The sequence below is a fragment of the Mycetomoellerius zeteki genome, unplaced genomic scaffold (genome assembly GCF_001594055.1).
Source record: "Mycetomoellerius zeteki isolate Tzet28-1 unplaced genomic scaffold, Tzet1.0 scaffold126, whole genome shotgun sequence".
NCBI lineage: Eukaryota > Metazoa > Arthropoda > Insecta > Hymenoptera > Formicidae > Mycetomoellerius > Mycetomoellerius zeteki.
The window spans coordinates 682,526-696,456 of NW_017256190.1; the positions used below are offsets into that span (position 1 = coordinate 682,526).

The 13,931-nt window shown below is 31.1% G+C and overlaps 2 protein-coding genes across 2 annotated transcripts in view; both read right to left on the reverse strand.

The window, feature by feature from the left end:
• The window catches only part of IFT46 (intraflagellar transport 46), a 5,581-nt gene extending 2,694 nt beyond the window's left edge, over positions 1 to 2,887 (reverse strand). Inside the window, exons 1-2 of the mRNA XM_018461681.1 lie at positions 2,486 to 2,887; positions 1,005 to 1,196 (exon numbers count right to left, since the gene is read on the reverse strand). Of these exons, the coding sequence (XP_018317183.1) occupies positions 1,005 to 1,196; positions 2,486 to 2,709 (416 nt within the window). The 5' untranslated portion in view covers positions 2,710 to 2,887. The remainder of the gene's footprint in view (positions 1 to 1,004; positions 1,197 to 2,485) is intronic.
• A 3,519-nt stretch (positions 2,888 to 6,406) lies between these two features.
• On the reverse strand, positions 6,407 to 10,604 carry LOC108731392 (uncharacterized). Its single transcript, XM_018461703.1, has 4 exons — positions 10,441 to 10,604; positions 10,023 to 10,234; positions 8,870 to 9,042; positions 6,407 to 6,603 (listed from the first exon to the last, which is right to left on the reverse strand). Exons 1-4 carry the CDS (start codon positions 10,507 to 10,509, stop codon positions 6,449 to 6,451), a joined length of 609 nt encoding a protein of 202 aa, XP_018317205.1. The 5' UTR covers positions 10,510 to 10,604; the 3' UTR covers positions 6,407 to 6,448.
• Between the last annotated feature and the right edge of the window lie 3,327 nt (positions 10,605 to 13,931).

A 13,931-nucleotide genomic window follows, 5' to 3' on the forward strand; every position in this document is an offset into this window, starting at 1 on the left:
ACAAATTTATTCTCAAAATTTGATCAAGTTCCTATATTATGTCAAATGACTGGAGAACCTTCTTAAGTATTATTATTAGCATCACATTTCAAAATACACACGGACACGGCAAAATTAAAAAAAAACCATTTCCTTCTGAATTCAAAAATTAATTTCATGGTGTTCCCAAGCATCACTTATCCTAAAATTGTATTACATTTAGACCCAATTCTAGAGAGAATTGAAAAGAGATAAGGAATAAATTAAACCTCGGTTAAGAATTAACCGTGAGTTGTGAAACTGGGCCTTTGTGTTGCTTTAACTTTGCGACGGGAATTACTACTTTGATGATCCATGAACACTGAATATTAATGGATGCATATGGCTTTGTCTAGTCAATAGATACTATAAAAAAAATGAAATATTCATAAATGTATTTCTTAATACATTAAAGTATTTTTTTATAAATAAATCTAATCGGTAAAGCTTTACAGTTTTACTGACTTTCACATCATCGTAAAATATAGCATCGATCTGGAATAAATATATAAACATGTATAAAAATGTATATATGATTTATTATACCTATATATTTATGAAAATATAATAAGAAATTTATGTATATAATTATATTATATACATATAAGAATTAGTATCATATAAAATTAAAAAATTATATATAATATATGACTAACACGATAAAATTTTTGATCGGGGCTAAATATAATAATTTAACGACTGTATCTAGATCTGCTCAGATATAATTAAAAATCATGAAGGGATCAATGTAATTTATTTTGGGTTGCATTCAAGTATAGATATCGTTATATGTGAACATATATGACCAGATCTGCGCAAACATGAGAAGTCATATCTGAGCATATCTAACTAAATGTATTTGATCTGATCAGATCCAATTCTTTTTTTCTCTTGGTAATTTTATTAATATATTTCTTTATTTAATTATCGTTGCTCTGAATTAGCAAATAAATCCATAAATTTTAATAGAAATGCTAAATACTTGCCTCATTATATTTTGAAATAATTCCTTGACCTCCGTCGTAGCTTCCAGATTCTCGAATTCTTTAGGATCATACAAATTAATCGGTTTCGCAATGCTGGTAGCTTGTATGTCATCGTCGTCGCTCTCCTCACTGTCCGAAGGATCGCTGTCAATTTCCATCGATTTCTCGAAGCCAACATTGTTGTTCGAATATCTATTCTCAAATTAAAACAGATACATGCATATATACATGTGTTCATATTTCACATCTTTAAATATGGTTGTAGAGGTAAATTTTACCCTTACAACCGGCTTTTCACCAATCAGCTCTTGGTGTCAAAGGGCTGTTGCCCGTTTGAGGATCTGGGCTAATTCTACACTGAAAAAAAAGATTGGCTGCTGCAGCAAATTAGTTGGTAAAATATGGCATAGCATTTTTAATTGGTTGCAGCAGTCAATTTTTGATTGTGTTAGTCTATCGAAATCCTATACTGACATTGTAGATAGGCTAACGTAACCAAAAATTGGCTGCTGCAGCCAATTAAAAATACTATGCCATATTTTACCATCTAATTTGCTGCAGTAGCCAATCTTTTTTTCAGTGTACAATGGCTACGTTCAGCAGAACGTTTATTTTGCAACTGTTGGAAGTTTTTTTCGTGCTGATTGGATTATAGATACTTTTAGATCAAAAAGAATGGTCCTATCTCAGCAAACAATCATAAAACGGTTGCAAAACATTGTGTTCTGCTGAACGCAGCCAATGGGTGCATTCAGTACTACGACCGCTCACTGAGCTCTTGAATCTATATTTTTAGTTCTAACGGAATATGCCAATCAGATGCAAGAGCTCACTGAGCGCTCAATATATATAAAATAGGAGTACCTGCATAGAGTGTAAAACATATATTTGCGAAAAAGTGTAAAATATATGTCCATATATATAAATTTTAAAACATACATATATTATATCTGCATATAAAATTTGCAATTAAGTATAAAATATAATAATTATATAAAAATTATATATTAAATATAAAATTATATATAAAATTATACTATACCTATATGAAATAAAATATATATTGATTAGTTCTTTTTCTTCACTTTTTTTATTCATAACGCAAATTGTATTTAAAATTATATTCAGTAATAATAAAAGAATTATTTTTAATAATAATTGCAAATACATTGCGTTGCAACATTATTACAGCGCAATCTTATTGATGGCGGACATTTTTATGATGCTATGACATTGCAACAATGTTGCAAATACATTGCGCAATCTATTTGCAACATTGCAATGAGATATATCTGCAATCATTTTGCAATCTTTCTGTGCTGTATAAGTTTGTGTGGATATATCCTAAGACTTTTCGACTACAGACTCATAGTAGAATCAGCATAACAGGAAAATTTTACGAAACTTTGATGTCACTTATAGGTGAATGTTATTGTAAATTAGCGGTAATAAATAAGTCGGGATTTGCATGAGGCGATTACCTCCTGAATTCATGCTTGCTGCCACGTGGCGAGTTGGACGCCAACGTATTCGTATTGTCGCTCGTTATGCTTTTCCTGGTCCTCCTGGAACTCAAGAGTCCGCGGTTCACCGGGCTCTTGATTTCCTCGGCGTTACGCACCACGATCGCCTCGTCGAATTTACCAAACGCTGTGATGTCCCGTGTTCTCTCATCCTCTTCGTCACTACTGTCCTTGATATCCATGATCGGCGCCGAGGAGTGTCCATTGACACGTCCTTCGACGATCGCTCTCAGAGTCTGTATGACGACGAGTCTATATGACCAGAGAGCGAATTATTCGATGGCTTTTACTATAATTTGTCTAATGTAGATCTATGACCGATAAAAGTGACAGGAAGGAAAGAAAACACTCTGTTCGACTCGTTATCGACGCTATCGGTTACCACCGGCTACCACTCTTACATTAGACAATGACAGTAGTTTGTTTCGTTAACGTTACCATAGTTTCATCGATTGGAATTTGCTACTGAAAACTGGGCTGCGTTCAGGAATTACGCCCAGATAACTCTAAGCTATAGGTTACGTTACGTATATTATAGCAAAAATGCACCCTAGAGTTATCTAGGCGTAATTTCTGAACAGCCCTGCTGAAAGAATATAAGCATAAGCTGCGGGCTGCGTTTCATTTGTCTTTGTTTAACATTTGATAAATAACGAAGATAAAATGATTTCAAGAGTGCTATGAACAACCTATAAGGTGAATGTCCCTATTTTTACTCATTTAGGGCTTTTGTTATGAATAATCGTGAATTAAACGCAATGCATAAAATGTATGTACTTCTATTTCTCAACAGAAATCGCGGTGTCCGCATATTTCTAATCATTATGTGTCCCTATTTTTAAAGACACAAAAACTTTTCGTGGAACGATGTAGAGTTTGTTTAGCGATTAAACAAAATCCGAATCGTTAGTGCTTACGCAAATTAATAGCGCCATGATTGAAGTTGCCAATAACGACGACTGTTTGGATATGTCTGTAAAATATACTGAAAGCTTTCCTTTTATTTCTTGAAATAAAATAAAATCATATTTAATTAAAATAAAAGGAGAATTTAAATAAATAATACAAACATGAAAGGTATAACAAATAAATAACAACGTGAAAAGCATATTCTAATTTTTGATAAAACTTCAGAAAATGGACGATCTCACCAATTCCAATAATCTTGACATATTATTTCATTAGAATATTATACTGTTTTTTATACATATTATAAACGTAGATAAAATTCTAATGTTTCATGAATTATTTTTTAACGTATGCCATATACCTAAATCAATTTTATACACTTACATTTAATAAATGCATAATATACCAACATGTGTTTATTAGACAATATATAATATCATTAAATACTGTAGTCAAAATATGTATCATAGACGTATATTATGAATAGGCATCAGATTTTTATGCAGATATTTTTTGCAGACATGCATAAAATGTGCAAATTTGTACAAATATGCAAATGTGCACAATATGCACAAATAAATATGCATTTTTAGAATGCTTTTTTAATAAAACAAATTTCTATTTTGATGTTATTTTCCAATCTGTTTTCTAAAAAAATATGAAATTGCAGAATCCGATATCTAATTATGAGTAGTTGGATAATCATTTATATTGATATTTTAAAGACGTAAGTTATACCATTTACACAATAGTATTTTGTAAACGTTTACAAATGAGATCTCTTTTATAAATAATATATGTTTTCAGTAAACAGTTTTTTCGATTATACGTAATAAATAAACATAAATAACACTCTTAAAATTAAATATTCTTTCTTTTCGTATATTGGTTTTAAACGTATAAAATCTGTTTTGTATTATGCAAACATAATAAAAATGGATATTATTATCATATATTACACGATTGCATAAAAATGGTACAAATTAAAATGATTATCTGCTATACCACTTTTATTCTTATACCATTTTTATACCTACTTTACATTTAATAAACGTTTAACGTACTATCATATGTTTATTGGGATATTATACGTGCGCAATTCACATAATCCAAAAATGAAAGACACTGTCCGCGGAGATAAAGATGGCTTTCGTTTTATAACATTTTATAACAGGCAATACAGACTGCAATAAATTGCTGAGGTTGTAGCTCGTGCATCTCGTTATCTACCGATAACATATCCTGCAAATGGGTTAATCGCTATTAAAAACCAGTAAAAATTTGCAAGCTGTCATAAAGCATCTTTTTTATTAACGCAGGTTGTAAGTCGATTAGATACTTCGCGTAATCAAAGGAATAGGGAAACAGAGAATAAAATTTTTAAGAATCTATCTGAAACTGTGAAGTCCACAATACATGATTTCTGAAAGGTTGAAATTTTTATTTTTTATTTCCCAATCCCTATTCCTTTGATTGCGTAATTCCTTACGAAACTAATCAGTATTCATTTATCTTACATGACCTCATTGAATACAAACTAAATTCCATGTTTCAAATTTATTATCATTATGTTCAGTATAAAATTAGTAATAGTGGAATTTTCTCATTTTCCCCGGTAATTATCAGATTTACAGAATATTTAAATCTGCTTGAGCTCTACATTCTTGATCACTCCTAAATGTTCAAATAATGGATTCTAAAAAATTATAATTGAGTCCGTATCGCGGAGGATGTACATAAATTTAAATAATATCCCCACTGTACTTTTTTTTTTTTTTTTTTTTTTTTTTAATAAACAATCCTCATTTGTAAGATATTGATATGACTGCAAATGAGGATATGAGGATATAACTCAAAAGGAAACATACAATTTTATCCCAGTTCGTCTTTCGATACGTGGACATTACACAAAATTAAGGAGTAATGAGGCAAGATGCAATTATTGTAATAGAATATTCATGATACCCAATGTCGCCACTTATTTGTTCTTCATAAGCACTTGGTAGAAGAACATTCAGATATAAAATTCCATTGGAGTTGAAATTATTTTACTGCAGAAAGCAATACAGAAGCATCATGCAATGTATGTAAAGTAACAGTTAGGCACAAGTGCTAATGAAAAATATTTAAGCGGCGAGAATTTGTAATTCACCGGCGATCGGGCTTTGTTCAAGATCATGTCCTGGATAACATTTGTCAAGATCAAGGCCATTGGAGATTATCCTTCTTATTTTCATTTTTGCACTAAAAATTTATTTATTGCAGCCGGGACACCTAAATAACTTCTGAACGGTTCGAGATAGAGGATTGAAGTTTATAGGGATGCAAATGGCATCATAAAATCTATCATTTAATACCAAAAAAGCCCATTTTAAACCCGCGGGAGGCGGGGGGAAGAGGGGCGGAAGAATCTTAAATTGCACGTGAGGTCGACTGAGGGCTCGTTTGAAAGGGCCTTCCAAGACGAGAACAACGCGTGGTGTCCCAGATCTCTGCGATTTTTTTCGCAGAGTTATGATCATTTAAACATTGAGACTTCGCAGTAGCGGAGGGCTCACGGCGACGATCAAAAGTTTATTAATTTTTAAGCATTATAAACGTACAATGAAAAAAAAAATTCAAAGTTTATTGATATAACATACACACAAATTAGGACTTTTAATAAAATATTTAATAACAAATATTTAATATATGTCGATTACAAATATATACGTAATCCTATTTACAGAGATTATATTCGGTAATACATGCAACGTATAAAGGTTGATAAAAATATAAAAATCGAAAGTCTCAAGAAAATTGCTCTTCACGCAGTAAAAGACAATATAAACTATAACAAGGAAAACAATTATAATAAAAAATAGTTATTAAAAATTATTAAAAATTGCTAGAGAACGCTCGCAAGAAGCAATTGTGATCCTTTTCAGACGAAGAAGATATTTTCATCTGGAATTAAACGACGAGCTATTATAAATAAATCCCTTCATTGATTGGCATCGATCATTTTTTTCTTTAAATCGGGTATTTTCCATAGACATGACCGCTCCTAGTGCGTCTTATCAACCATTTTCGGGGTATGGTCTGAGAAACAGAACGACTCGCCTGTGTCTTTTGAGAATGATTAATGATATGGCTAGAGTGAGCGTCGTAATGTGAGATTCTAGATTCTAAAGCAAAAAAAGAAATAAGAGGATTAACTTCATGAAACAGATCTAGACTGAGTCTATAAAACCATTGCGTTATTTCATGCACTGTGTATTTGCGAAATCGCGCGACAGAATCTTAAAGTTATAATTGGCATCATTGAAGAAAATTTAGGAACTTCAGAAAATCAAGAAGCACACTTAGTCGACCATCAATTAAAAATAATATCATATCAATGTTATAATTTTGCATTCACAATGTAACTGTTATATGTATAATACCATGTGTTTTATTATATTTATATTATTAAATGCAAAATTATAAACAATAAAACTAAGAATCGCCGTACATATGAGTATACAATCAATAGGAGATACCTTTTAACGGTCCAGCAGCTGGATCTTAAATGCTTGTATAATTCTATGGGAATTCATATACTATGTATGTAGTCCTTTAAACTGCGCATCTCTCTCTCTCTCTCGAAATGATTTTTCTTGGTCTTGAAACGCAAACTCCACTGAATTACCACAGTAATATATATCACAAGTTAAATTCACTAGCGATTTAACAATTTAATGCTCATAAGTATTTAAAAACAATATTAATAATGCTGAATGACATTAAAATCTGTAAATAATGGTAATTGTGCACTTTAAGGGACACCGCGCCAATGACCTTGACCTTGACATATGTTGTTAAGGCCATGACCCTGAATGACCTCCAACAAGTTTTGGGTGGCGGTTGTCCTTCGTTAAAAAGTTATTAACAAAAAAAATTTGAAAAAGGGTATCCCTTTTCTACCTTATTTTTTTGTCCAAAAGGCTGTATGCTAAGGTCAAGGTGGGATGAAAGTCGCTTTCCACCAAATTATTCCACTTCGTGGAAGTCGTGCGTCCTTGAAGCAGGGGGGGGAGATGGGGTGGAGGTCGCTTCGCGTGGAAAGTCATAATATATATTTTAAGGCAGAGAATTTCTGTTTCATATACATAATAAAAAAGAGACGTTATTTTTCAAACTTTAATAACTTTTTTTTTAACGAAGGACGACCGCCACTTAAAACGTGTTGGAGATCAATCAGGGTCATGACATTGACAACATATGTCAAGGTCAAGGTCATCGGCACAATGTCCCTTAAAGTGCATAATTACCTAAATAATTTTATTGCGACAAATATATTACCTCGGCCGGGAGTCAAACCCGAATTTCTTGCATTCCATGCGAACGTCCCAAGAATTTAGATCACCGAGGCCTTAGTAATATTATTCGTAAAACTTGGCATATGCAGGAGCAATGTCTTATTTTTTAGGCGACGTAAATAAACTATATTAAACTAAGAATCTCAAGATCGTACACATGCCAGTTATTGCAGAATAAGGCCTCGCGGTGTTCCAAAGACTTAGGATGCTTGCACGTAATGCAAACGATTCGGATTCGATTCCCAGCCGAGGTAATATTTTTCGCAATAAAATTATATTTACAGATTTTAATATATCATTTAGCATTATGTTAAGATCTAATATAATGTTAATTCTAAAATGCTTATGAGCATCGAATTGTTAAATTGCTTGTCAATTTAACTTGTGATATTACTGCTTCAATGGAGTTTGCGTTTCAAGACTGAAAAATCATTTCCGTGCACAGTTTAAGGAACTACATACATTATAGTACATATTGTATATTAGATATAAATTTACATAGAATTATACAAGCATGTAAAATCCAGCTAACTAGATCGTTAAAAGGCATTTATCTCCTAACAAAATTATAACTTTAATATCATGTTACTTTTGGTTTATGTCGACTGAGCAATTTCTTTCATCTTGACAAAGAATCGCGTGGTGAGAGATGGCTTCACTCGCAGTCTCTTTTTGAAAAAAAATAGTAACAGAGAACTTAACATTAATGATGTTAAAGGGGATTTTAAAACCATTTGTATTATCGACTAAATCGTAATTTTTGTATAATGATTACTTTTTCCCTCTTTTACAGGTTCAAAAATCCTTTTCCTGGATTAAAGTATACGCATTAATACGTGTCTGTCAGGTGGAGTTTCTACCGAGAACGACCAAAAATTTCGAAATTGAAATCTTAAGAAAAATTTTTTGTCGTTCTCGGCATAAACTCCATCTCACAGACACGTATTAATGCGTATACTTTAATTCAAGAAAAAAATTTTTGAACCTGTAAAAGAGGGAAAAAGTAATTGTTATACAAAAATTATGATTTAATCGGTAATACAGGCAGCTTTAGGATCCCTTTAATTGATCTGTGTGTTTCTTATATAAAGACCTTTACGTTGTAACACCCTAGTGTTCGAGATAACCGGACTCGAAATATTTTGCATTTTCGGAACAATGTCGCATGATGGACCAATTGAGTCGCCGCAAGCGTAGAAGCAATTCGTTAATTCCGTTGTCGAATACCAGAAGGCTGACTGATCCTCTCCGAGAGCCATGGAAATCCTATTAGTCATGAAAAAAGATCTTGGTTAAATCTTCTAACTTTTTATTAATAATTATTATCAATATGATAATTATTAATTATTTATAAATAAATAACTAATAATTATTGTAAATATATTTATTATAACATTTATAATATAATATTTATAATATTTATATATGATTATACATATGTGCATGGTGCAACAAATTATTATGTTTTAACTACTTCTATGATAAATGTTGATCTAAAAGTTAATTATTGTTAGCTGCTAAAACAATTATTGTAAATTCTTATTTCAAATATTCATCAAGAAATAAAAGCTTTTTTAAATTCATGTTTTCTGTAAAGTATTAATGATGCCAAAAAATATTTTCTCGAGAATGACTGAATAGTGGGTCCTATGATTTACTGTAGCACAAATTTCAATGCATACTACACACCCAAAAAAGTTGATCGGTGATTATAGACTGCCGAGCTATTCTTGTAAGAAAAACATTGTTAGTATTTGTAACTATACACTTATATGTACTATAATTATAATTATTATATTTATTACTGTTATAATATTAGTGAAAATAATTACATATACAGTGACAAATATACCAAAAATGACTACTATTACAATTATTATCATAAAAATGATTGAAATTATCATAACAGTGATCGAAATTACTATTATAATCATTTTTAGGACCATTACACTAGATGGTTGTCCCAAAAAATATTAATTAAAATTTATAGTAATTGCAACTATTTTTGTGGTAACAAGAATAGAAAACAATTATATTTATAGTCATTTTTGGGTGGCCAATTATATAAATTTGTTAATAAAAACTATATATATAGTTATTATTAATTATATTATATATTATATATAGTTTTATATTATTAATAGCATTATAATTGTAATAATTATAATTATAATAATATGTAATTATGTAGTTACAAATACAAAAAATTTTTCAGTATTCCCTTATTAGGCGATATATGAACTTACGTCTCAATGTTATTTATGTCATAGCGCGATGCTTCGCTCTTGGGAAAATTCGTGGACAGTATCATGAACGTGAAGAAAAGTCCACAAATGACGAGGAATACTAAAAGATCAGCGGCGGGATGCTGTGGCGCGACGGCGCGTATTTTTGAACTTATGTTATCGAGATTTTCCTCCGCAGGGACGAACCACGTAAATTTGCGGAAGATGAATTCCTGTAACTCATAAAATTGTAATCGCAAGCCGGGTACGTTACATGCATATAATGCAACGAGAAATAAAGTTCTCATAATCCAATTGTTGTCGAAGCAATAACAAGTACATCATAATGCTAACATAAAAATATAATAATAGAAATATAATGATAGACAAGTATTACTGTCAGTTTTTTTCACAAGCGGGTTAGGTGTAAAATACATACTCGCAGAAATATTAAAATCTGCCAGACAATCAATTGAACCAGATAATACACGTCGATCAGATTATCCATAATCGATTATCATTCACTGATCGTCTTCGGATCGATTTAAGAGTAATTTTCTGAAATATACGATTTTGTCATGTCGTTGTGTCGTATCACTTTCGTCAAGAAAGAAGATCGTTTCAGATCGTTTGATCTTTTAGTTGAAAAGCTTGACAAAGGCATCGCGACATCGAATTGACAGTCATTTTCATGCGTATACGAACAGCTTTATGAATCGTATACTTGATCTCATTTTTCTAATAGCGATCAATTTGATTAGACGCACTCAGTGCACATTGGTCCATATTAAAGCCGTCGTTTCATAAATCAATGTAAAGATGTGTATTCAATATAAATATAGAAATGGATTAAACCGCGAAATTCTCAATACATTTTATTGTTTGGTTAAGTAAATATGTATGTATTATTATATAATTTGGAATACATGCATTTTACTTTTACACTCAGATTAAATCAGTATACAACACGGCTTTAACATACGCTAGTGCGCACTAGTGCAGCGTTCAACTAAATTCACTACAAGTTTTTCGATACGATTATACACAAAACATTACATGGAATATTAATGCAAAACTCTACGCGAAATCTTTAAATAACATGGCAATTTTTCAGTCTAATTCTACTGGACTATGAGTGACTTCTAAGAGGTTTTAGCTGTCATTCGTTATTCGTTAAAAAGTTATTAACAATAAAATTTCATATTCATATTTACCTGCTTTACATGGAAAGTCGGATGACTTTAGGTAGGAGAAAGATATGGAGTGGACCGACTAGTGGAGTATGACTTTCCACGCAAAGCGAGGTTCACCCTACATCCCCCCTGCCTAGGGGCGTTTACCTTCCCACGAAGCAAGATCCACCTCATCTCCCTTCTTATCAAGGGACGTATGATTTTCCACGCGAAGTAAGGTCCATCCCACCTTCCCCCTGCCTAGGGGGACTATTATTACTACTATAATATAAAAAATTAATTGAACATTTTTACATAAAAATAAAATTATCTAAACGTTTTTACAAAAATATACTTTTGACATAATAATATAACTTAATATTTCTTTTTTATAGAATACTTTTAAAAACTATTGTCTTTATATAAAGAAATTTTATAGGATTTACAAGTAAAATATATCATATCTCTTCGTTTCATTTGACTTTATTTTGAAAACACAAAAAACAATTCATTCTTATTTTTTCACATTTTGCGCCAAAAATATGTAAACAAATTTGTTGAATTTTTAGATTAAAATTAATTTCAACCATTAAAAAATTCATTTTAATGAATTTGAATGTGAAATATAAAAGAATAATACATACTACTATAGCAATCTGCTACAGATTTTTAAACATTATTATGTTAACAGCAACTAAATTTTAAAGATGTATTATTATACCAGCGACTACTGATATGTTAATATATTACATATTACAATTGAGGAGATGAGCGGAATAAAGGCACAATTCTATTTAGGCTCTTTCTGGAGATTAGCTTTTTATATAATATTGATCGTAATAGAGAAGTATTGTAACATGTAACTTCTTAAAGACATTACATAAATCCATTTGATACTATACCCATTTATGTACAATAAGAAAGTAGTAAGTTATACTAATTTTTATTAAAATCAAGATTTTGTAATTAGGCTTTTATTCTGCCCATCCCCTCAATTAATACTAATACTTCATTATAACTTCATTATAACATTGCAACTTTAGAATTCATAAATTCGTCTTCTGCTTCTGTTTCTTATAATTCATACATACTTATTATTACTTGTGCATGTATGAATAATAATATGTATACATAAAACATGCACACACTGAGTTTACATAAATAGTTTTGATTATCATAGATAAATAAAACAATCGACGGATTTAATTACAATCGCTTAATTTGTTGACCGTTTAGGCATCGACTACGGCGTAGTGGTATCAGTATTCTCTGTGATTACCTATTATTGCGCTCTTATGGCATTGACGCTCTACTACATGGTAGCCAGCTGTCAGCCAGTGCTTCCGTGGTCCTATTGTTAGGAGGAATGGGGCGACACGTGTTTCAATAGCTCATCGACCGGCGAGCAAGCGAAAAACGGAAGCAGAAGTTCCGCCGACCTCTATTTTAGGTGCATTAATCTTCCTTTTGCTATTTACGATGTCATCAGAAGGTTTCTGGGACTATCCTTCTGTTTAAATGTGGCATTATTATTGCATCCGTTTGCGCACTTGCTATTGTCATACCGGTCATACGATATCAGTCATAAATTATTAGGAGCCTTTTGTAATTACCATATCATTTGTACATATGGGAAATCTGTTGTTCCACGATGAGATTTAAAATAAAAATGTCCGTATCTCTTGGAGCTATGCAATAATAACAATAATCCACTAAATTGCACGTGTAATGTATTAAATCGCTGGCATTATATATATCATCTATCTTTCACTTGTTATCTTTATTATAGAATATTTTCTTTCATGTTATCATAAGTTTTTCTTATTAAGTTTCTCTTTTTATTTTTTTCTTGTATTATTCTATTTATCTACGCAAAAAACATTTAAAAGATCAGGATTTTAATTTCTCAAATAGACTAAACATTTTTAACTATCTGTATATCAAAAAATATATCCTTAATGAAATGGGGATCGAGGACGGACTCGGGCTATTCTCATGGAAATTACTCCTCGCGTTGCTAATCAGTTGGATATTCGTCTATGATGACTGCAAATTCTTATTTATTTCTTATTTATTGCTTATTATTCTTACTTTTTTCTTATTTATTCTTACTTATTTCTTATTTATTGCAATATTTGTTTGCTTATTTATTTATTTATGTATTTATCTATTTATTAATTTATTAATATAAAAGATTAAAATAAAATTTTAATCCGGAGAATAGTAACCACGAGGAGTCTCATGGCATGCTACGCTCCTGCATACTTCGGCTACACGCTACCTGATTGATCAACTTTAATCGGTAAATAATAGTCTAAGTCAAAAGTGGGAAAGGAACTTTTAGTTCAAAATTTTATCCTCTTTTATTCTTAGAAATATTAATTAAAAGGTATGAGACATCCTGTATATAGTACGAAAATTAAAAACTTAATTATAGTTAAAAGACGATTTTATAGAATAATTTCACAAAACATCTTTTTAATTTCGCAGCTACGGGTTGGACGCTTTTGGCTTTAGAAATTCTTCCGCTTCCCTTAGACATAATCATTGTTGGATTTCGGAATAAAGACAAGACGTACTCGAATGTAATATACATTTGCATTTTATTTAAATACAGTTCTAGCATACAAATCTATGCGTCGTCGAAAATTATGAAATTGTAACTAATCGCTTTTTATTTTTAGACGTTCAAGCCGAGCGCCGATTGGGGTCCAAAAGACCTAAAGAAATATAATGAATGGAGGGATTTTATGCACTA

Bases quoted from the DNA above. Each gene is read 5' to 3' on its own strand.
- LOC108731392 (XM_018461703.1), bottom strand. From the start codon at position 10,509: ATGGATAATCTGATCGACGTGTATTATCTGGTTCAATTGATTGTCTGG. The intron at 9,043-10,022 runs GTAAGTTCATAT...CATGACTAATAG, and splicing joins GACATAAATAACATTGAGAC to GATTTCCATGGCTCTCGGAG. The intron at 6,604-8,869 runs GTCTTTATATAA...TTTTTGCTTTAG, and splicing joins TAGGGTGTTACAACGTAAAG to AATCTAGAATCTCACATTAC.